This window comes from Spea bombifrons, chromosome 5 (genome assembly GCF_027358695.1).
Source record: "Spea bombifrons isolate aSpeBom1 chromosome 5, aSpeBom1.2.pri, whole genome shotgun sequence".
Taxonomy (NCBI): Eukaryota; Metazoa; Chordata; class Amphibia; order Anura; family Pelobatidae; genus Spea; species Spea bombifrons.
The window spans coordinates 56352834-56378810 of record NC_071091.1 but is presented as its reverse complement, the minus strand read 5'-3'; the positions used below and the strand labels follow the sequence as shown (position 1 = coordinate 56378810).

At 39.3% G+C, this 25977-nt stretch overlaps 1 protein-coding gene across 1 annotated transcript in view; it reads right to left on the bottom strand.

The window, feature by feature from the left end:
- Nucleotides 1-25977, bottom strand: part of CDH18 (cadherin 18) — a 234589-nt gene that overhangs the window by 23438 nt on the left and 185174 nt on the right. Inside the window, exons 9-10 of the mRNA XM_053468337.1 lie at nt 9711-9964; nt 977-1113 (exon numbers count right to left, since the gene is read on the bottom strand). Coding sequence (XP_053324312.1) covers nt 977-1113; nt 9711-9964 — 391 coding nt within the window. The remainder of the gene's footprint in view (nt 1-976; nt 1114-9710; nt 9965-25977) is intronic.

The window sequence follows — 25977 nt, the reverse complement described above, 5'->3', positions numbered from 1 at the left end:
ATGGAGAATCATAATGTCATTCATCTATGATGCTTGCTGGCACCTTGTGAGATTAACATGCTGGATAAGGTGGGAACCATGGCATAGGTTGATACAGGGCCTAACAATTTCTGATGGAATCCCTGCATGTTTTAGATATATGGATAAGCATCACAACGTGAGAAAATGGATAAAACCATGCATACATTTCTCCTGGAGATTTTAAAGGGTAATTGAATACATAACATATTGTTCAGACTATAAGCTGCGCCTTATTATAAGACTCCTCAAACATCTTAAATGAAAATACTTGGGGGGGGAGTTACGTGTTTTTCTTACACATTTTTCAACATTTGCTTACTTTTTTTTCTTTTTCTGACTTTTTTAGATGTCACTGGACCCCATGGATCACTATTAATAGTAAAGTGAAACCCTGATGGGATCGTGCTGACATCAAACAATACAAGGTCTCTGTAAAACAGAATGATTTCTCCTGTTGTGTCAGCACTGACATATATGTGGTTATTAAAATCCCTTTTAGCGTACAGTAAACACTGATACATTACATTTGTCAGCCAGGAGCTGGCAATACTGACTTTGCTAATAGATTTGAGACCAGTCTGTCAGTATACAGCATTTTTCCCATGCACTCTGCAATTACTAAAGTTAACAAAAGGCTTTATAGGCTTCTTAGGGGCTATGGGGCTTGTTTCTATATGGGGCAAAGTTCTGCTGGTAACTATCTAGGACTTGCACTATTTGAGGCATGTTTTATGGTACTTTTCCATAAGAGGAATCTGGTTTATGCATCTAAGAACCATCAGTTCTGTTGTCTGGCTTAGCTTTATATACCATTGACTTCTTAAAGGAAGAATTTCCAGGGTTTTTACCGATAATTTATATTTTCTCCTTATTCAGCCACACAGTCACACACAATGTACTGTAGACTTCTACCATAGCACATATGACAGTGGCACTCAAGGTTTATAGTATCTACCTGTTTCAGAAGCAGTAACGGTGATATTGTAACATGGGATTTCCTCGCGATCCAAGGGTTGTGCTGTCCTAATAGCCCCGTTATCTGAGTCAATCAGAAAAACTTTGTCCTCTTGCAAGTTGTTATCAATAAAATATCTGTTACAGTAGAATACAATAAATAAAATTGTGAACAAATGTATAACATCCACGTTTCGACATTTGCATTTGACCTGTAGTCTAACGCCATTAGGATAGGACCTTATTTGCGGATTTCACTCCTATACACTACCATTGAAATATAGTACTCACCTAAGAAAAACGGCCCCTTATATATATTAAGTTTTTTTTCGGCCAGCAGGGTACTGATGTTTCTAGTAGGCATAATTATGAGAAGTCGCACAAAACTGAACTGAACAGGGGTAATCAGGTCAGAATAAAACAGTGGTCATACCAGGAGCAGTCCTACTAACTTCCTGTTTAAGGGATCACCTTATTATTCTTGTATAGGTATAGCTTCTATGAATTAAGTTGCTGATTGTTGGCTTTGTAAAGGTAGCATGGAAATAATTATATTGCTGATAATTGCTCTTAGGTGTACTAAAATATTAAATTATAATATGAAAATAATAAAAAAAATTTCAGATAAATATTTACAAGATAATCTGGTGGCAAAACAAACACATGCTATAGATACATTGAATACGTTCATTTTATACTAAAACCTTTGAATGAATTAATGAAGATAATAACTGTGGAAAATAAATAAAGTTCATAGGCAGCAAACTGTTCAAATTTTAAAAGCGGATATAATGAAGCTCCTCAAAACACCATCTGTGAGGAATCAAGGATCATACTTATTTTTCATAGGAAAAAAACAAAAAAAAAGAATAAAAACCTAAAATGAGTTTAAATACAAATGAAAAACATGCCTTGCGAGCTTATGGCTTAATAAAACAAGAGAAGTGTAGGGTCGGTGCAGCGACATGGAAGTCAAGCCACAACGTGGTTTTGATACTTCTGTGATGAGGCAACATTGACACCACCAGAAGAGAATGATAGGGATTCAGCTAGGAATTCAGACATTCTAGCAGCATAGTAGCGTAACCAGCATTCACATTGTGTTCTGTTATACTTTATTGGTTGGTGCACCACCAGCAATTCTGCGTCATGAAGACTGGTAAAACTCAAAGCTGTTGTTAGACAGCCTGAGCTTCTGTATACCAGCAGGGTAATGTCCCCGCCAGTACATATATAAAAATATAATAACATTAATAATCATAATAATCAATGTAAAAAATATGACTGGTGTTTTGTACAAGAATAACAATGAAATACATTGCTTCAACCAATACCTTCCTTTGTCGACATTACTAAAGGTTTGAGTTCTCATTTGATGAAGTGCTCCCAATAACAGAATTCTGGCCTATTAAGAGATTCTAGTAAAGCAGCAGTTGATTTATAGAGCTGCTATTGTCATTGAACTGACTACAGGACTAAATGACTTCAGCAAACCGCCCTTGGTTCTTGAAAAAAGAAAAATGAAACCTTGAGAAGGTTCAGAATGGGAACAGAAATTGTTACACAATAGCAGAGTCTGGAATGATTGAAGACAACGGCTCTCGACCTGTTTGATTTACTTAGAAAATACATTCTTAAGTAAGCTAAAGTTCATGTTAACATTTCTTTTAGTATCAGTGAATATGTTTGCATGTCCATTTGTGTTTACTTATTAATATAGTAATACACACTTCTTTCTGTTATGCAACCTTTTAAGCGTTATAACGTAATGCTATATATTGACAAGGAATGTGTCACTGGGTAATTTGTCCAGATAAATCACCTTTATTCTGAAAAAGTATATAGGTGAAGTGTTTCTATCTTGTCTGTCAAGACGGGGCAGAAGGGCCCTGTCTTTAGGTTTGTGATGGGTCCCAAGATTTTGATGATAGCCCTGACCCCACTGTAGACTTTTGAGGGCATTGGGATCATGGGCTGGTTTGAGAGATCATATGATGTCCCCGACTTGCCCAGGAAGCTGTAAAATCAGTGGAGGGATGGTTGTTGAAATGTAAAATTAGTATATTTTAAGGAATATATATATATTTGAACAGAGTAGAGGCTGCTCGTAGTTTTTGCTGATTTTGTATATTTCCCACTTTTCAGTCGATTAGTGTTGACGCCAGGCCCGGACTGGCCATCGGGCACACCGGGCATTTGCCCGGTGGGCCGCGGCCGGGCCAGATCGATTTAGGGGCTAATGGAGCTGCGGCTCCAGGCCCCTTCCTTAAAATAGGCCCAGTCAGGACCGGACTGACTGGGCCTATTCGGCCGTCCTTAATGCAGGGCAAAAGGGGCACCTGCCCCTTAAGCCCGCAGCAACTGCGACCGGGCCCGCAACTCTAGCAGCGGGCCCGCAACTTACCTGGCAGGCGCGCGAGCAGCTCTCTTCTACCGCCAGGGGGACGCAGGACTCCAACAGAACCATGTGACGTACGCCACGTACGTCACATGACCCTGCTGCGCGTCTGCTTCCCCTGTGTAGATCTGCTGGCGTCTGCGAGCGGCGCGTACAGACAGTTCAGGTAAGGGGGTGAGGGAGGTTGCATGGAGTATGTGAGATTGAATGAAAGAATTAATTAATGAGTGTATGTGAAGGAGTGAGTGAATGAATGTTTGTGAATGAGTATATGCAAATGAGTATCTGAATGAGGGAATTAATGAGTATCTGAATGAGGGAATTAATGAGTATCAATGTATGAATGAATATCTGAATGAGTGAATGATTATCTTTGAATTAGTGAAAAAATATTTGTGAACGAGTGAATGAATATGTGTGTGTGATAGCATGGATGTGTAAGGGGGGGCAAAGATGCAACAGGCAGGCTGTTTTGGTGGCAAAGATGCCACAGGCAGGCGGAGGGTGCGGGTGTCAGCGTGGCAAAGCCTGTCCTGGTGTTTGTGATTGGGTGTCAGTGTGGCAAAGCCTGTCCTGGTGTTTGTGATTGGGTGTCAGTGTGGCAGAGCCTGTCCTGTTGTGTGTGTGTTTGGGTGTTGGTGTGGCAGAGCCTGTCCTGGTGTGTGTGTGTGTTTTTGGATGTCGGTGTGGCAGAGCCTTTCCTGGTGTGTGTGTGTCGGTGTGGCAGAGCCTGTCCTGGTGTGTGTGTGGGTGTCAGTATAGCAGATCCTGTCCTTGTGTGTGTTTGTGTATGGGTGTTGGTGTGGCAGAGCCTGTCCTGGTGTGTGTGTGTGTGTGTTTTTTGGTGTCGGTGTGGCAGAGCCTGTCCTGGTGTGTGTGTGTCAGTGTGGGAGAGCCTGTCCTGGTGTGTGTGTGGGTGTCAGTGTAGCAGATCCTGTCCTTGTGTGTGTTTGTGTATGGGTGTTGGTGTGACAGAGCCTGTCCTGGTGTGTGTGTTTGGGTGTCGGTGTGACAGAGCCTGTCCTGGTGTGTTTGGGTGTTGGTGTGCCTGTCCAGAGCCTGTCCTGGTGTGTGTGTCTGGGTGTCAGTGTGGCAGAGCATGTCCTGATGTGTGTGTCTGGGTGTCAGTGTGGCAGAGCCTGTCCTAGTGTGTGTGTGTTCGGGTGTCAGTGTGGCAGAGCCTGTCCTGGGGTGTGTGTTTGGGTGTTGGTGTGGCAGAGCCTGCCCTGGTGTGTGTAAGAACACAGAAAAGAACCCCAGCACTCCAATCAGCTTCCAATCCTTAGGTTACTTTTTTCAAAGAAAGCAAAACAAAAAAGCAACGTTTCGGCCAAACGTTGCTATTTTTGTTATGCTTTCTGTTTTTGTTTTGCCCTTTTTTCCTGCTAGCTCCCAGCTTCCTGGGAGTTGAGTGCTGAACCATTTCTTCTTTTTTAACTGTCCTGGTGTGTGTGTGTTTGGATGTCGGTGTGGCAGAGCCTGTCCTGGTGTGTGTGTGTGTTTTGATGTCGGTGTGGCAGAGCCTGTCCTGGTGTGTGATTGGGTGTCGGTGTGGCAGAGCCTGTCCTGGTGTGTGTGTGTGTGTGTGTGTGTCTGGGTGTCGGTGTGGAAAAGCCTGTCCTGGTGTGTGTGTTTGGTTATCTGTTTCCTTAATTTACAGTAGGAACTATTTCATTTTTACTTATCCAGAGATAAAATGCCCTCCTGAATTTGTAGTGACTTCAGGGGACAAAACATTCAAGGCCCTGAAATCATTTAGTGGAAAAGATAAGGTATTGTGTTATTTACTCTATAATATTTATTTAAAGGATTAGTTGTACTAAATTGTGGTTTCAGGCTTCCCATGTTGAATGACCAAGTATTATTTATATGTATGTACATATATGTTTTTTCATAAAAATGGGCTGCTCAGTCTGAAATGCCCGGGCCTATTTTTTGTCCCAGTCCGGGCCTGGTTGACGCTGTCAATATTGGTCAGCCTTCACCTCCTTGCATAAAAAATAAGCGGCTGTTATGGCTTTGTATATTCCAGACAGAAATAGTTTCAGTCACAAATGAAGGAAAGTTGAACTTGCCATAAACGTGTTATTTATGATATAATATATTGCATGGGCCCAAGCATATCTTTAGCTCGTGGAAATATTCTGGATAACGCTTCTTGCTCTTTATAGAACTTAATACAATCCAATTATTCGAATGATAAACCCTTGAATGAGATGTGTATCTCCAGCACCTACATATAACTTTTATGGGCTGAAAATTAATTTGAAAAAACATAACCACCATATATCTGGGGCTAAGGGTTTCACAAGCCTTATTTTCATCACTTGATTGACAACCGTGCTAGGCTTAATGTAACCTACATTTTTCACCATGGTTAGTTCTTCGTTATTGATTCCTGATTCAACTCGGCATGTTTTAACCTTGTATCTTAATTTTATGATTTATAACTTGGATTTAATTGCCCTTAATCTTAGAAAATCAGAAACGTTTGTTCTCGACATTCAATAATATTCATGTTGCAAGGTTCAGAGAATTGTTTTCCTCACCGTGTGTCCACAAACAAGGTGAAATTTCCTTATTTTTAAACTATTACTGCTTGGAACATATCTTACTTGGCTAGAATGTGCTGATTATGAACAGTACAATTATATTTATATATACACATACATACAGTATATATATATAATTACCAAATGTACTATGAAATTACCTTTTTCAAAGGGTATTTTCATTATGTTAATGCTGCTTTACTGCTCTCAGTTTGAAAACAAAGACAAAATGGATCCTGCAATACTCCTTGTTTGTGACTAATCTACAGAGAAAATCTCTATTATATGCCACATCAAAGGTCCAGATTGTTATTACTATTTATTTTCTGTTACAGAAAATACTAACCAGAAAAGACACCAAAGTCATTCTGTTGTAGTTCACTGTATCTTCAGGACTTCTGCTGGCATTAGTCAAAAACCTATACCTTCAAGGATTGGTTTCTTGATTGACCTTTAAGCAATGTCAATTTGATTACCATCCCTCTCTAAATATAACAGTCCAATTTATACTTAATTGCCCAATCTAGAACTTCATTGTCTACTCCTGGTATATTGAGCTATCTGGCCCTCTATAATTATTGCATCATAAACCTTTAAAGAATCAGGAAGGTCAAATTCCTTTTTTTCCTATATAACAATATTTAAGTAATAAATAAAATTTACTAGACACAACCAGGGACTCGAGACTCTCCAACGTATTTGAAAGACACTGAGATATACACATTAAGTTATTTGGTAGTAAAAAGTATAAAATAATACTAGCCTAGATACCAGCTACCTACTTACAATTAAAAGTGTTCTTAATAAATAATAAAAAAAAATTAGCTAAACAGCACATAACTTGCTGTCATATTTGGATAATCTAGTTCATCTGGATCATGTTTCCCAGTCTGTCTTAAATGGATTCCTTTATAATGCCTGTACATTGCAACTTTCTTCATGTTTTATGTTGCCCAGTCCTCTAAGTCAATCGATAGCCATATAAATAAAGTAACTGTCAAAAGACTTTAGTGTCTTTCCTTGGCTATGATTGTGAGTATCACATTTTATCTGCCAAGTTCCTTTTCTCAAGTAGGCACTTAAACAGTTGCAGATCTATACCCCTGGGTGTTATTATATATGTGGTATTGCAGGTCATTTCTGTATTCATTCCTAGAGAGTAAGAAACCGTGCAAACATTAATTCTATGTACGACTTGGTTGTACCAGACTATAATCTGCAATGTCACCAAGTCATTGCTTTGTACTGTCGACTTTCATTATAAAGTATCAGCCCTCTTTGCCCCCTTTTTTATAAACTCCAACAAAATCACACCTGGGGAAAATAACACTTCAACTCATAGCTTACATGCAACAAAACAGCTACATCAAAAAAAAGTATTACCATATCAACATCAATATTTTTTAAAGATACATAAATCTATAAACATCAAATATAATAATTTAGGAGCTTGGAATAAGGGGGATTATCCTAAGTAGGGATCACTGTTTGTCCTGTTATGAGAAAAATACAAGACACACATAGTTACATAGTTACATAGTTACAAAGAAAAAAGACATGCGTCCATCAAGTTCAGCCTTTCCTATATCTGTTAATTTATTGCTGTTTGATCCAAAAGAAGGCAAAAAACCCCGGCACACTTTAAATTCGTGATTAGATACAGATGTGCCACCAATACCTGGGAACTTCCCATGGTGTTGGCTTCCCAAGTTACCCCTCTACTGTGGTTGAGGTTGCATTTGTGGGTGGGTATAAGCAAATGTAGAGGTGAAGTTAGCTCCAATTAGACTAGAGGATGAGATATAGGCTGTAATTAGCATGCAGGGAGAACCAGGGCAGGAAATGTTGAACTTGATGGACTGAAGTCTTTTTTCAACCTACTATACTATACTAAATGTGCGTGACCAAACACCCTTGCCCTGTGATTGGAGTCCTGGGAAGCAGCATTTCACCAGTTATGGTGCTACCAACGTTTCTTAGAAAAAATTAACAATGAGCTGTCTTCTCACTCAAGTTTCAAGGCCTTCCTTAAAAAATTATTGAGAGGCCCCAAAAAGTCTGCACAAAATAAATTCATTGGATATCTATTCAAATATACATAGTTGCAGACTCTCAGCTCTCTTGGTCTCAGTGACACTACTCTCTCCTGGATTAACTTGTATCTATCCAACAGATCCTTCTCTGTGTCTTTTGCTGGTGTATCCTCCTCTTCAATGCCTCTGTCTGTTAGAGAACCCCAGGGTTCTGTCCTGGGTCCTCTACTATTCTCCAGCTACACTTCCTCACTTAGCAAACCTTTCGACAGTTTTGGCTTCAAATACCACCTATGCAGACGACACACAAATATATCTCTACGCCCCCGAACTCTCTGCATCTGTCCTCTCTCAGATCAGCAGCTGACTATCTGGCATCTCTTCCTGGATGGCCTCTCAGCACCTCAAGATAAATATGTCTAAGACTGAGCTCCTTCTAATCCCTCCCTCTAACTCTATTCCCCTTTCTGACCTTTCTATCACTGTCGACGGTACCACTATCTCTCCTTCACCACAAGTCACCTCACATCAAATCACTCTCTAAATCCTGCCACAACCAACTGTGCAAAATTTCCAACATGTGTCCATTGAATTAAATTCAAAATACTAACTCTATCCTACAAAGCTCTCACTAACACCACTCCCCTCTACCTATCCTCCCTCATCAGCAAATATACTCCAGCCCTCCCTCTAAGATCCAACAATGACCTGCTCCTGGTATCTTCACTTATATTGTGGGAAAAATAATGTCACTTTAAGACAATGATGTTATTATTTATGCTCACAGATATATTTCAATGTACCAAGCTATACAAGTATGCTTACAATTTTGGCATATGTATGTATGCAGTCACATTTTGTACCACTTTATTATACATAATACTGTACTGTAAAGGAAAAAATAACTTTAATACAGATATGCACTTCTCCATGCATGCTACCATATGGACAGCAAATGAAGTAATACAATCTAAACAACGAGTAAATTATTAATAGCCATAAACGTAAATTGTACAGTATGTAATGGTTACTTGGTAATATTAGTTTAAGACTGAAATGAAGTGTGTAATCATCTTAGTTCATCCTTCCTAATACAGCCCTCATGGCAAAAAGGGTGCTCGTACCTTGGTACTGATGCTTAATCAGGAACAATCAAGAAAGACATCTTAACAGACTGGTGTGCTGATTACTATCCATTTTACCAATCCTGTGCACTTTGAAGAAGATACGGAAGACTGATTTTCTATAACTATTTTTTTTTAACACCCCAAAATCATTGTGATTTTATATGATGTACTAAAATGATTACATCGATTTTTATAAAAATGGGGTTTACATAAAAGGTTGAACATGATGATGACGGTGGTTATATTACCGTGGCTAATGAGTAATTCCTATGAGCCACGCTACCAAAATTAAAATGTTGTGACATATGGCGAAACTGTGTTTATGTTTGGTGTGACATGCTCTGACTCATGGTTAATGTTTAATTAATACACTACTGAAAATAATAAGTAGTTATCCAAGTTCCATAATCCGTCAACCACTATAAATGTATATGGCGAATCATCTGAAATGCTTAAATGTATTTATATTTTAATGTATTGCAGAATATATACATATATCATATATATAGTAAGTAAAACAGCACTTTTAAGAAAACCTACTGCATTAATTATCAGCTGAAATAGAAACACTTGATCCTGTGAAAATGTGTACATACAAAAACTAATACATGAAATATAAACTTACTTTACTGAGCTACTGGCACTGTCTGGATCTCGTGCTGTAACCATTCCCACGACAGTTCCAACCTGTGAATTTTCATACACCTCCATCTCATAGAAAGGCATGGTAAAGACTGGCGCTTCATCTACATCTCCCACAATCACTTTCAGCATTGTCGTATCTTTAAATGGACCCAGGTGAGAGAAACGGTGATCCAAGTGGGTGTTCACGCCTTCAATATTAAGTGAATACAATTTCTTTTTTTCATAGTTTAATGGCTAAGAAAGAAAAAAAAAACAAATACACAATACAATTACATATCTGAAGCTATTGTTCACGGGACCAATTTGGAATTGAATTCAACATAAGTAAAGTTTTGCATGTTTAAGTTTCCATTGTAATTACAAAGGGAGGGATTTAGCCATATCAAAACTTCCTTTAGCTTAAAAGTTTTAGTGGCAGGGAAGGCTGGTAAGGAAGGCAAGTGGGTAGTTGCCCTCTGATTTTAAGATTTTGGCCCATTACCTAAACTCTTTTCATGGATGTTAATTGCAATTCCACATAATGCCACCATGGCATCCTTTCTCTTCTCCCTGCTTTCAATGTGATTTCCTTTAAGTGAATGTATGTAGGACATGCCTGTTACAGGCACTGAGTATATTGTCTGCCAAATGTTGTTTGGGACCCTATACTATTGGGATACTCTGTAAACTTACACACGGACTGCATACTGCCAGCCCTCCCCTATTTAGTGATTAGTGTCCTTGTCACCTTCTGTCTAAGAAAGTCCATATACATGGTTACCTATAGGGCAGAGAGGGCTATATAAAGATATTACATTAGTAAAGTTTCCACGACCAGCAAGTAATTACATCACTTTAGACGTAATGCCTATTAGTATAGCCGGGCTTATGTGACTCATTAATAATTAGACGTTTTCAAGCCCTATGCTATAAAGCGATAACAACCATGAACTCATGTTGTTATTGTTATAAAACATGATATTACTGATTTGCATAAGGTCATATAAAAAGGATGATTGAGAAGGTTCTTTTCAATAGCCTGCAATGTTATGGTATGAGTAAACATAACATAAAGCATATTATATGTACACGTCTGCAAAGCCTGGCCCACGCCCTTATGAAAAAATTACTGCAGTTTTTCTGAAGTAATACTGCAGTTTTTTGGACATGAAAAAACTGCAATACTGCACTTTTGCTGCAGTATTACTGCACATTTACTGCAGTTTTACTGCATTTGTACTTCCCTGTACTGCAGTTTTACTGCAGTTATTTTTGTAAGGAAGTACAAATGTAATAAAGTTGCAGTACATTGAAGTACAACTGTAGGTTTGCAATATAAAAAAAAAACTGCAGTATTACTTCAGAAAAACTGCAGTAATTTAACCCCTTGACTGCTAACGACGGCATGGTGCCGTCGCTAGCAGTCCCAGTCAGGTGCTAACGACGGCACCATGCCGTCGCTAGCACTCTCCTACCTTGATGGGGGTCTGTGGACCCCCATCACCACCTACCCCGGCGATCTGCCCCTCATTTTGAGGGCATCGCTGGGACCACCCGATCCGGCCGGTGACGTCGCGCGTAATGACGCGATGACGTCACCGCGCAACTTTATTGAAAACTGACAATTGTCAGTTTTCACGGTATGGGGGCATGCTGCTTAGATGCCTGTATCTCAGGCATCTGAGCAGCTACAGACCCCCAACATATACCGTTGGAAAGGTAATCGCCTCACCTTTCCAAAGGTATAATGCTTGTAAAAGAATAAAAAATATTATGTTAAAAAAATAAAAATGTACAAAAAAAGTAAAAAAAATGATTTGGGGGTCTCTAAAGGCAGATAAATAAAGATCAAAATTGCCTAGAGACCCCCAAATTAAATTATCTAAACATAAACTGGTTTAACTTTAAAAAAAAAAACGTTTAAGTATTCTAGCTAAATGATCACTGTGGTAGCCAATGTTACCACAGCGATCATATAGCTATAAAAAGTCACATTCCCTTTTTAAAAATGGCCGATACTAAATTTTAACCCCATGATCCCTTTGATCATGGGGTTAAATTTAGCCAATGGTAGAGGAAGGCAATTTTTGAAATCCAGATGAACTGCAAAAATCAGCCGTATAGCCTGTAGTACGTAAGTTAACCATGTCATCCCTGGAGCCCCTTGCATTTTTACTGCAAAACTTATTTTTGCTGTAAAAGTGATTTTTTTCTCCCTTTACGATCATCTCTTTGGGATTGTAAGGGGAAAGAATGGTGTGTGTGCTTCTGCGAGTGAATGTATGGAAAGTATGGTGTGTGCTTCTGCGAGTGAATGGAGATATGAAAAGCGTGTGAATGGTCAGTAATTAGGGTTGAAGCCTTGACGTGGCATTACTGCTCACGTAAGAAGTTAAATTATGGCACAAAAAGTACATATTTTCAAAAACTACACCCCTCGGCGCATCAAATGAGGGGCTGCGTGTGTTTCTAGACAAACCTGGAGTTCGCAAGACACAAATTAACATGTCGCTATGGTTAGAAAAAACATATTTTCTAGCCAAAACGACATATTCCATCATTATCTGTGAACTTAACTTTTGTCCTAGAAATACATGTAACCCCTCATTTGAAGCTCCAAGGGGTGTAGTTTCTTGAAATGTGTACTTTATGTACCCTAATTTAACTTCCCAGATGTCTAGACCACCTTAACTTCAGATATGGCAGATTGGAGAATCTTGTTAAAAAATTGTCTTAAAACATTTAGGGGTGATGGCTGCATTTAGACAGCTCTAGACAGCTGGGAAGTTAAATTATGGTACATAAAGTATATATTTTCAGAAACTACACCCCTTGGCGCATCAAATGAGGGGCTGCATGTGTTTCTAGGACAAACCTGGAGTGCGGAAGACATAAATGAACTTGTCGCTTTTAATTTTATTTATTTTTTATTTTTATTTGTGTGATATTCACTTATTTGTTGTGCAAGTCAGATTTGTGATACAAATACAAATAAGACCTCATTTGCTGCGGCTGGGGGTGTAGTTTCTAAAAATATATAGTTTTGTTGGCATATTTTAACATCCCGGGCAGCTAGAGCTGTTTAATTGACGCAGCCATGCATTAAATTTAAAGATGAATTTTGTGATAGTCTAATAAATTTAACTTTTAGCAATAAAATATTAGAAAAACACAGTCTACTGTTCTCAATGTCTGTTTATTTTAGACCGGTTACCTACTACAAATATTTAACAACACAGGTTTTGATATTAGAGTTTAGAAAAATAACATTACAAACTAGTTTTTATTGAGTTGGAAGTGAAAAATTACACCTTTTTCCCATTTTTGGTTGTATTTTGCAAACCTAATGAGACATACACATATAAAAATGGTATATGTGGAATCTGCTGGGTGTGTTGAAAAAAACAATATATGGTTTGTATAGTTTATTCCCAAGAAATTTACTTGAAACACGTTTAAACGTGAGATGCACCAAAATGCCGAAAACTAGCTTAGCACCAGGGTGTGAAATGGCTTAGCAGCCAAGGGGTTAAAAAAGCAACAGTGTAGTGTAAACTGATTGTTAACACAATAAATTAACTGACATATAAAGTAATTGTTGAAGAATATCTTATTTTTTTTTAAAAATGGCCTTGACAATTGCCTTTTTTTATAGTCCCAATACAATCAAATCTTTTTATTCTGTGTATTTACTAGTAAAATGTGGAACATTCCATAGTTAGCCGTGCCTGCAAAAGCATTAACTATCCAACAGCTTCCTTGGAAATCATTTCACATGGGAAACTCTTAACCACAGGTTTAAATACATCCAATTTATGCTGAAAAACAGATTTGATCTTTTTAGACCTTGACCAAACAATCATTTTAGCAGGTAGTGGAAGGAATTCTAAGGATAACAGCCAGTTATTCGGAAATGCTTTGTGCGTTCCCGCACATGGATGTTTACAAATGTCGACAGTAAAGCAATGAAACCTTGTTTGTAACCTGAAGATTGGAACCAAGGAACTCTATTAGAGTGATTCATTGAGCAAAAAAAATTGCGAACTATTCAGAAAATAGCAATGATTCCGGGCTTTATTCGGATAATCGAGATATAATAGCAGATTATGGTTAATATAAATGATAGTAATAAAATTCTGCACAGGTCCAGGAAAGGCATATAACTCCCAAGAGTGCAGTTAAAGGTCTCATAGATATTTGCTATGGGTTTTTGAAACACATAACATCTTAATGTTTAACCACATGAAGTCATGATGAAATGCAAGCCATAATATATTCGGTATGTTACATTCAAGTCGGCATTGTAATGAACTAGTTTATATTACAGACATACAGGCGTATTAGTTTCATTGGCCAAGTGAATATAAATGTCATGTTTTTCTTTTCACTTTTTTTTGTGAGTTTTGGAAACAAGCACATTTTTATTAGACAAAACATTTGTAAGTACACATTAAAAAAAACATCCTAATACATCACCGTTAAAGCATTTCCTGAATTCACTTCTAATACCAATTGAAAATTAATGACAGAATTGTACATGATTTAAAGTAAATGCTGAAAATCTTATCTAATTGGGAGAACAGCCTCATAGCCAAGGCAATCCATGGAAACCATTTCTGAGCTCCACAAGTCTCACACAATTACATACTGGTGGGGCAGAGAATGCAACCGATTGGTTACTGACGGATGAAAAGCTTCTCAAATCACAGGAAAACAATAGAAAAAAAACAATCCTACAATGCCATCAATAGTGACACGTTGGCATGCATGTCTCACCCAGCTATGGATTTGGCCTAGGCTAGGTTAGGTATAGAGCGGCAGGTCTATGGAGCCTTTAAGACCCGACGCTCGACTGTGAGAATTGCAGTCATGGGGAGCTGTGGGCACTTCCCTAGGTCAGGTGTAGTGCCCAAGGTAGATACACCACTGCCCCTGCCAACACCTCACTGGAAGAGAAAGTTTAAAAGCTGCAAGCCTATTAAGAGTTGAAGTCAGTAAGTTATTCAAGCAAAGAGTTATAAAACAAATATTCAATGGAGCTAAAATGCAAACATTTACCATGCTTTCCCAAATAGAGTACATCAAGATGTTACTTTGCTTTTTAGGCCCAAATTATTTGCCACCCCCATGAATATTCCTCATATAATTTTAATTCACCACCTGTCAACCCACCATTTCCCACTTCTAAGAACCATTTTATTGGTTGATAGAGAACACAATGCCTTACTATGAAAATGAAGCCTAAACGGCAATAGTAGCAATAGATGTAGAACATTAACCCATTGTGAGCCCATACATGTACAGGGATTGTCGTGAAGGGGGTTAATAAGAGAGGGTTCCTCTTCCAAAACCTAAATTTGCAGTTTGATGATGCATTCTTTGTTTGTTTCCTTTTGAAACAAGACATTAAAGCTGCTGTTCCACTTGGGTAAAACATGAATTTTATTACAGACAGGAGGCTTCATATTATGCATTAAATTCCTTCTTTACTACTTCAGCAGCAAAATAGTTAAATACAAAGTTTGGTGGAACAAATAAAAACATCCAAACTTGAAAGGCACAATAGAACACTGAGTAGCCAATCAGCATGCAGTAGAGGATATGTAGGTGTAGATCCCCAACTAATCTCCCTCTTTCTTGCTGCTCAGCTGCACAGATAAGTACCAACTGTTTTTTGCTCTCTGAATTGTATTTTTTACCTCAGTTATGTGGTTTAAAATGCTTTAATTTATTTTCTAATATTTGTCACTACCCTCTGGCTGTTTAATTTCATCCTGCCAGTGGGTGCATGTGCACACGTTCACAGGTGTGCGCGCATTCAATTATACAGTGTTGCTGTTTTTACCAAATTGCTTATTTTGGGTGTTTATACTATTCCCCTCACCCCTACATCTATCATACCCTGTTTGCGCCAATTTCTGCTGCGTTTTCCAGCGACTGCTTTCGTTTCTTTGTCAGTTTCATTTCTATTCCACTTTTCTGCTGAAATCGCGTGTGACGTCATACGTCTCACGGGATTTTGGCTCTAGCTGGTTCTCAGCTAGATTCCCGCCCCCTTTTCACCTCAGCTTACCTCAACAGCTCCAGAGTGTCTCCTTTTGTTGCTGTTTTACTATGTCTTCAAAGGAACTGAAAAAGGCAGGTGATATGCCCACTCCTGCCTCTATTCCTACACCTGGTTCAATTTCTGAGGCCCATATTAAGGACATCTGGGATAATACAGTCTCAAAGTCTGTCTCCACCGCGGTGGTTTTGGCCATGACTTCAATGCAGGAGTCATTGGTGAAATCTATAGCCTCTGCAGTATCCCATTCCAAACCTAAAAAACACTCCAGGGATAGTGACCCTAGAACCCCCTCAGACCAATTTTGGTCACCTGAGGAGTCGGAATCTACTTTAGCCATAGGCATGAGGAGGTCTGGGAAGGCCACCCAGAAAAGGAAACACTGCTTTCCTCTATCTTCAGACTCCCCCAAACGCGCTAAAAGCCGTTTACATGGGAAAGAAACAGACTTATCTTTGCGCTCTGCGCATGTGAAAGACGTGTCTGACACCCAGACCAAATCTAAACCCTCTGCTCGTGAGGAAGGCAAACGAGCTCAGAAGGCCCATTATAGGAGGAAGCCTGATTCCTTCCATACCTCCTCTAGCAGTGATTCGGACTCTGAAATCGTTTCGCTAATAACCGACTCCTCATCCTCATCCGATTTGTATTCAGACTCCCAAGATCATAACGATCAGCCTGGAAAAACTGAAGACTCTATTCTGGATGCTAAGGGGTTCCCCTTTTTCCATCCAGACCAAATAAAACATCCCCGCTCGGCTGAGTGGGTACCAACTGAACAAGTCTCTAAATATATGGAGCTCTGGATGCGACAAGCTCTCGAACAGGGAGCTCGCAACAAGATGCGGGCAGAATGCCCAAGACCAGTCTTACCTCATAAGGTAATTGAGACCCCAGAATTAGACGAGACAGTAATCCACTACCTCGCAAAAACTGGGAAGAACCCCCGAAAGGGCATTGACAGGTCCTTGAAAGCCTGTCAAGACAAGCTCCTGGATGTGTCTGGTCCTCTAGCCAAAGTCCTGGAGCTCATAGAGGATGCCAAGCGCACAGACACTCCTGTTGACATTAACATACTAAGTGGCTGGATGCAAAGGGCAATTTGCTTCCTGGGCAACGCCAATTGCGCTATGTCCGCAGAGCGCAGACGAAGCATCCTTATTAAAATTGACCCGCAGCTAGCCCATATATCCAGTAAAGAACCAGGCTCAGCTGCGGAAGGTTGTTTATTTGGAGAAGCCTTTCTCAAGGACATTAACAAATATGTAAATGTTTTCTCCAATCTGGACAAGGCAAATGCCAGTCTCAAGAAGGTTTTCCACCCAAAAATTTTTGGCAGGGCTGGGAAAAGCAGAGGTCGTTTCCCCAGCCGTCCAAACCCTCCATACCAGACCTCTTCATATAACCCAAGCTACACCTCGTCTTATAAGGGTTATCAAGGAAACTCCAACCATCTCCCTTTCTTCCCACATCGGGGAAGACCCTGGAAAGCACGGGGCCATCGAGGAACTCCTCGTGGAAGATCATCTTTCAGTAAGTATCACTGCTCCCCTTTCTTCCCCCAACAGGCTGGGGGGGAGATTATTACATTTTTTCCCTATCTGGAGTCGTATCACAAACGACTCTTGGGTTCTAGATACAGTAAGGGGTTACCAAATAGAATTCATGTTTCCCCCCTTTCAGGATCAGCTTCCCCATCCAATTCATTTTACCCAACAAGACACTTTGCTGATCCAAGAAGAAATCTCAGGCTTGTCCCACAAAGGTGCTATTATTCAGGTCCCTCTAGACTCCCCTGGTTTCCTGAGCAATTTGTTCTTGGTAAAGAAAAGGGATTCCGGCCACAGACTGGTTATCAATTTACGCACTCTCAATGCCTTTGTGAAATACAACCATTTCAAAATGGAAGGAATTCACCTCCTTCGAGACCTTCTCATTCACAAAGATTGGCTCATAAAGATAGATTTAAAGGACGCCTATCTTACTGTACCCATTCATCCGTCCCATCAACCATTTCTCCAATTCCTCTGGAAGAATACGAAATGGCAATTTACATGCTTGCCATTTGGGTTGTCTTCTGCACCATGGTGCTTTACCAAATTACTCAAACCCGTAGTATCACTACTACGCAGCAGGGGTGTCAGACTCATTATATATCTAGACGACATCCTTATAATGTCTCAAGACCTAGAGACCATCTCTCTTCACAAATCTTGGACAGTTTCCCTTCTCTCAAACTTAGGTTTTATCATCAACAGGGAGAAATCCATTCTATCTCCAACCCAGGAAATAGAATTTCTGGGATTCCTAGTCAATTCACAGTCCGCTACACTGAGTCTTCCTCCAAGGAAACTCAAAACCATAAGGAAAGAGATTTCCTCTATTCTGAACAAACGCCTGATCTCTATCAGATCCCTAGCTCGAGTAGTAGGCCTTTTGTCAGCCTCTATCCAAGCTATTTTCCCTGCTCCCCTCCATTATCGAGCACTTCAACGTTTGAAGGCTCAACATCTCCGCAATGGTCTGGGATATTCAGACGAGATTTCCCTAACCCCAGACACAGAAGAAGAACTACGGTGGTGGCTTCTCCACCTTCGTAGATGGAATGGAAGAGCAATCTTCAGCTCATTCCCAGACATAGTCATAGAGTCCGATGCCAGTCGTTTGGGTTGGGGAGCTCGTTGCGGCTCAATCTCCACCGGAGGGAAGTGGTCCATAACGGAACTCAATCTTCACATCAACTGTTTGGAATTACTGGCAGGGTTTTTCGCAATAAGGAGTTTTGCGAAGGACAAAACTCATTGTTGCGTTCTCCTCAAGATGGACAATATATCCGCGGTTCAGTATGTGAACCGTCTGGGGGGGACCAAGTCCAAACTCCTAGCAGATATTACCAAGACCTTATGGCACTTCTGTCTAGAGCGAGACATCTTTCTCAGAGCAGAATATCTGCCAGGGCTATCCAACACCATAGCGGATTGGAACTCACGTTTTCTCACTGATTCCAGCGATTGGAAACTGAATCCCTCAGTTTTTCTGACCCTTTCAAGCCTTTGGGGCCCATTTGCCATAGATCTGTTTGCCTCGAGACTCAACACTCAACTTTCCCGATTCTTCAGCTGGCGACCAGACCCGGAAGCCGAAGGCCAGGATGCTTTCCTTCAGGACTGGTCAGAAGGGATCAACTATGCATTTCCCCCCTTCTCCATGATCTCCAGGGTTCTCCTCCTTACATGCTCCCAGAGAGCAGTCCTGGCCCTAGTTGTTCCATGGTGGCAAACACAACCATGGTTTCCTCTCCTGTTGAGTATCCTAATAGATTTCCCGAGGACCCTTCCTTTCCATCAGGACATCCTCCTCGACCCAGCAGGGAACTTCCACCCTCTGGTCCTCTCCCACCAGTTACCCCTTGTGGCCTGCCTAGTATCAGGGCAGCACAACTTGATCCAGAAATTTCAGACTCGGCTAGACGTATCCTTTCCGAAACCTGGGCTCCAGGTACCAGAACTAATTACGGATCTGCCTGGAAGCTTTGGTTACTTTGGTGCATGGAACGGGAGGTGGATCCCGTACATTCCAATGTAACCAACATTCTAAATTTCCTTTCATCCCAGTTTGACTCTGGTAAAGCTTATCGTACCATCAATGTGTACAGATCGGCTATTTCCTCCAATCACGCTTTCATCGATGGATTTCCTTCAGGTAAGCATCCTTTAGTATGCAAGCTCATGAGGGGTATCCGTTTCAAACGCCCCCCTCTTCCTAAATACCATCATACATGGGATGTGTCTATTGTATTGAACTTATTGAATTCCTGGGACAATTATGACTCTCTCCCTTTGAAATTATTGTCATTTAAACTAACCACTCTATTATGTCTCATTTCTTTCAAAAGGGTTTCAGATGTCAGGGCTTTAGATATATCTCTTAGACAATATGTACCTAATGGTGTTAGTTTTAAAATCCAGAGACGTACTAAAACTGGTTTACAGTCTGTTTTCTAGCCTTCATTTCCACATCATCCGTCTCTTTGTGTTGTTGCTTGTCTCAAAGCCTATGAGCTCAAGACTACATCTCTTCGTAATGTCTCTCTTCCTCAGCTTCTAATTTCCTTTCGTAAACCTTTTCTTCCTGTCTCCTCGGCTACTCTCGCTAGATGGGTCAGAGCCACTATGTCTCTGGCGGGCATAGATATCTCTGTGTTTGGAGCTCATTCCTCCAGAAATGCTATGTCAACTAAAGCCTTCCTGGCTGGTGGTTCTTTGGCTGAGATACTCAAAGCCGCAGATTGGTCCACTGACTCCACCTTCAAGACCTTTTATTTTAAACCTGATACTCACATCTCGTCTGTGGTGTTGTAATTTTTATATCTAACTTTAAACATGCATAATATGAAGCCTCCTGTCTGTAATAAAATTGGAGATTTTCCTAACTTGCAGTGCAAGAAAATATAGATTTTATTAACGACAGGAGGCGAATATTATCCCACCTCATTAACCCTCCCTTTATGTCATTTTCTCATTTCAGATTAGTTTATTCTCATCGTTCTTTGTTTTGGAAGTTTATGATTATCGTCCAGTAGGCAGCGCGAAAGAGGGAGATTAGTTGGGGATCTACACCTACATATCCTCTACTGCATGCTGATTGGCTACTCAGTGTTCTATTGTGCCTTTCAAGTTTGGATGTTTTTATTTGTTCCACCAAACTTTGTATTTAACTATTTTGCTGCTGAAGTAGTAAAGAAGGAATTTAATGCATAATATTCGCCTCCTGTCGTTAATAAAATCTATATTTTCTTGCACTGCAAGTTAGGAAAATCTCCAATTGTACTCAGTGTTAAGCTAATTAGCCTAAACAGATCTTCCATTTCCTCTGAAGTTTCTATGGCAACAACCTATCAGAACCTGCTTTTTTTATCATATGGCAGCTCAGTCTGCCTAACAAAATTAGGAAGAAAGCTAAAATATAAAGTCTGGGAAGGGTGTGGGGGTTTAGCAGTAGTAGGAATATTGTGTAAATGCATTTGATCATTAAAGCACTTAATTTGTGAGATTCTGCGATGACGGGTTATTAAGCTTTATATGGGCAGAATGATCCTTGATCAAAAGGTACATGCTACTAAAGTGATTTTAAGCTGGAAGCTGTGTAGGAGATACATGAAATTAGCTGTTATGCCTCTTCTAAACACATTAAAATATACACCTGTTTTGTATATGAAAAAGAAATGCATTCATACTCTCTATATAAGATAATACATCAGCTCTACATGGCCTTACTTGTAAAGGTTTAAAAAAAAAACAACATAAAAACAGCCTGTAACAATAGACACTTTACATTTAGCATACCTAGAATGAACTGCGTGTGTTCCATTTGAACTGGTTAAGTATAGAGTCTCTAACAATACAACAATAGACATTCATTGGCAGTGGCGTCATTCAGTTCTGGGTTATTATAGGTAAAAACTAGTTGCATATAGAAAAAAAGGGGGAAAAAACAATGATTTTCACTGTTAATTGTGTTATTGTTTCTACATTTTTATTAATTTCTAAAACTGACAATATGCTGTAGGTGTTTTGAAGAAGAAGCAGCCATCCCTGTGGAAGTGATTGTGGTGTGGTAATGAATTAGTTTAATTCATTAGTATTTAATTAAGCATGAGAGTGGGAATGTGGCATCCTGTTTTGCCATAGTCCATGTGTTTCCATTGAAAGAGTAAAATTGTCACTTGCAAGCTGTGATTTTAGCCTCCTTGTGCATGTTCAGGCTGGTTATTTTAAATTTGTGCAGCACGTTGAATTTCTTCGGACATATGGATTCCAGACAACATTTTTACCGTTCTAGAATGTTCGTGTCAAAATAATAGTCTGATCACTTGCTTAGTAGAGGTTGTTTTCTACTGATCTACATTTTTAGTGGTCTTGTGTTTGTGATGATTAGGCGTTGCATTGTGGAAACATGACCAGTAGAATTTCATTCCTGCTCTTGCAGCTAGTGGTGTATTTACCTTAGGCTCTGCCCTATACCTGACTCAGGACAGCAGTGACTAGCCTTGATAAAGACCTCATTGTGAGGTTGAAACGTTGTTGCTGTCTTCCTTTAATAAATCTGCCTGAGCTGGAACCCTTGAGTGCCTGGAGCCTTTATTTATTTTGATCTACTGGGGAGCTGGCCCTTCCTGGCACAGTTAAGCACCTGAGTTCCTTTGGTGTGTGTGCAGATTCCTCATTCTGGTGAGCAGTGACCAGCCGTCATATTATGGTGCTCCAGTTTTTAAAGGTGTGCAGCATTTTCAAATATACCTAATGGACAATGTGCCCTCTTGGTACAGTCCTCCATAGTATACATAGGCCAGTTGGAGACATTAGAGATCTCCTTTTTCACCTGCCCATTGTGCAGCAGCATGCTGAAGGACCTGATCAGAGGTCAGTCCACCTTCCCAACCCAAGGACCTGCCGCTCTAGGTTGACTAGCAGAATATGTTACTGCTTGCATTTGGCTACATAACGGCAAATGCCATTTTTTTAAATGAATTACTCAGATCATCTAGCTTTTTATTGGGATTATTATTTAGAATAAAATACATGCTGTATAACTATTCTAATCATTCTGCCTGTGCATGACCTATGTTATGTACCAATTCTTTTTGTTACATTAACCTTTACAGACAAAGGAGGTACAGTCTTGATAAAGCTATAATGACTATGTTTTAAACAAATCAAAAGTTTAGTCCATCACAAAGGACATCTGTCTGTCTAACCAACTGTCTCACTGTCTTGTGAATAACATTAACTCGGGTAGCACAAATTCATATCAGTTTCAGAAGTAAAAATATTTAGAGTGACTGTATAGGGCTTGCTTTTCCCATCATACCGATAAAATTACAGATATGGGATCATAACTCAAAAAATATAGCATTGTAAAATCTGATGCAAGGTAATAAAGCCTATAGAGAGGGAGGAAATCAAAATTCTGAAATACTGCACTTTTAAAAAAGTTTATAGATATATTCAAGAACAGATAAGCACACATGCATATGTATGCAGTGTTAAAAACAGTTTAGTTTTACAAATAATATATCATTGTTATAAAAAAATGATTTTATCTATTTTTATATAAAATATAATTATTTACATAAAACACATGTTTCGTAGTTGATAGACCCCCACAAACCTACAAGCATAATTTTATTTTTTAATTATGGCATACATTAAAAGTGGTATTTTAAAATAATTTTATGTAGTTTCTCTCTGCCTCTCTCGCTCTCTCTGTGTCTGTGCATGTATATATATATATATATATATATATATATATATACATATATTTTATTTATTGAACAAGAAACAATATTCTGCAGGAAATATTTACAAAAACACATAAGGTACAACCACAAAGACCATACTTTGTCACACATGTGCATAGTATTATTACTCCCATGTGACATCTATTCCCGAGCTCTATTTTCTTCCAATATTGGAATGACTTCCTTCATTTGTGAGGCTTCCAATAAATTCCTTTTCCTTGCTATTGCTTGCATGGTGGCGAGATATAAACTTCCATTCAGTTTCAGAGATGTGTTCTGGTTTCATATGCAATAATGCAAGAGGGGCAAGAGTTCTGTTAACAGTTCAAACACAGATTGCCACCATGAGCAGATCACCAAACATTCCCACCACACATGGAACATAGACCCTGTTTGGTAGCACTGCCCCTAGCAAAGTGCAGAGGACGAGGAGAATATTTTTTCTAATCTAACTGGGACCAGATACCAGTGATAAAGCACACTTTTTTAATAGTCTCTGGCATAACTGCCCATTGTTACTCTGTAATTGATCTTTTTGTAAGAGTTTGTCCAGCAGCCCAATTCAAAATCATCCACCTAAATAGCATGTTTTATTGGAGGTGCCCATGTGAATAGTATTTAAATACTGTATGTAAGGGGTGCGGTAGATGTATAGACTATTTTAGTCTATGATGACACATTGCACTGTTTCATAGTTTTATACCTCCCAAGTGTCCAGTTTTGTTGGTTTTTTTTACTGACAGTGATGATTTTTAGGCACTGTCCCACTATTGCCCAACTGACCAACTGTCCCTGCCCAGCCCACAGAGATATTAAAGTGATCTCTGTGCCTTACAGGGGGTGTGGAGGGCACCTAAGCCCCCTGGCAGCCTATAGCACAGATGGAAAATAAAGAAGCAGAGGCTCAGCACTCAAATGGTAAGGTGAGTTTATTTTCACACAGGCAACGTTTCGACAAGGCTTGAGAAAGACCTGTGTGTCGAAACGTTGCCTGTGTGAAATAAACTCACCTTACCATTTGAGTGCTGAGCCTCTGCTTCTTTCTTTTGGATTTATTGAAGAATTTGGTGGCACCCTGGCTCGTGGACCATCTCACTACTGAGTGCTGCATTCCAACCTTTTTTTGTGTATAGCACAGATGGGGCACTGCAAGGTTTAATCCTCATGTCTGCCACTTGGCGGAACGCAATGAAAATGTGCAAACTCTCCCAAAAACCTGAACCCTCACATATACTTGCATAGAAAACTCAAATGTTATCTGTAAAGATCCAGCAGGGGGGAAGCAACCAGTGTTCACAAGTGAAAAGCGGGTTCGGTGACTCCTGAAAGCGCTTACAAATGCCATACTTGATAACTCACTACAGCGCATGGAGCAGCTTTTCTAACTCAACACTGAGAAAGAATGTTTTTGAAATTCTTTTAAATAGTGCAGTCTAAATGAACAGTACACAAGGGTAAGATTGTTTGGTATACACTCTAGGTGTTTACAATACTCTATACATCATCCCAAGGTAAAAACCTCAAAACAACAGAGGAAGAAATTAAAGGGAGGGTAACCAGACTCAACGTTCTCCCACAGCTATACGAGTTACAGAACTGACAATATTTTCGAAAAATTACACATTTTTCCCTCTGTATTATATTGTTTCATATCAGCAGAAACCAACGCTGAAATAAACAGAATCCATTATATTTTTGTAGAATGTCACAATTATCTTGGGTAGCATTGCCACTGCAGAACACATAGCTTTACTCAGGATTCATAAATAAACAAAGCTTACGAATGCAATAATTGGGGATAGAACAAATACACAAAGCACGTGTCAGGCAAACACAAAAAATTATCTCTGCACCGGCAAAGATCACCTTCAAATACTTGGCTGTACAGTCCGACGGTTCATTTGTTTATCTGTCTTCGACCTGAGCCTGGGATTTAGAACACACTGTGGTGGTCAGGATTACCATTAAAGCAGATCTGTCACATTTCCCAAATATTACATTTCGCAGTTTGGCACAATAAATAAAACTATATCATGGTGTATACAGATAAATGCAATCCATATATATATATATATATATATATATATATATATATATATATATATATATATATATAATTCCATCTTCCTGTTCTTAAAATCAGTATGATTATTATATCTTTCCATGTCAAATTATCGCCTCCCCTTTGCGGCCTTGTTAGACGGGGTGGGCAGGAGGCAGAAAGCATCCAGACAAGACTTTTATTAATATGCTAGTTCTATCACAGTTTTGTCACAAAGCGCAGGGTCAAAGAAGTGAGATAGTCCTCAGCTTGACAAATATTGAAAAAACTATTCTACTGCAGGCTATACAAAGTGCATATAATATATAATATTAATCAATTATTTAGTTATGCTAATAGCTGTAAGATTCATCCATGATCCACCTAACGTACTTATTTAAACGCATTTGAAACAAACTTATGAATCTTAATGAAGCATACACAGAATCCCTACCGCTGAAACACACATTCTCCCATTACTATAATTAAAGTATTTTAATGTATTGTTTATGTCACAACATTGCAAATCCTTAAAGAAAATACATATAATTAAAGTGTTTCTGCGCTCACCAAAATAGTTCAATATTTCTTTATGTAAATATACCAGCAAACCAACGGCCTACACAATTTAGTTCCTGCCATATATCAAATAGACATTACTATAATTTAGAAAAGGTATGCTGCTGGAAAACGTATAAATTCCTTTCATTTTACACAATGTCTAAACAATAAATTGCAATTATTATTGTATCTGCTAAGCGGAAATTGTGTATTCAGTGTTTTAACGGCAGCTAAAGACCTGAGAAGTGATATGTAAATAAAGGCATTGGCTATGAAACACATAAAATAAGGTTTTATGGTGA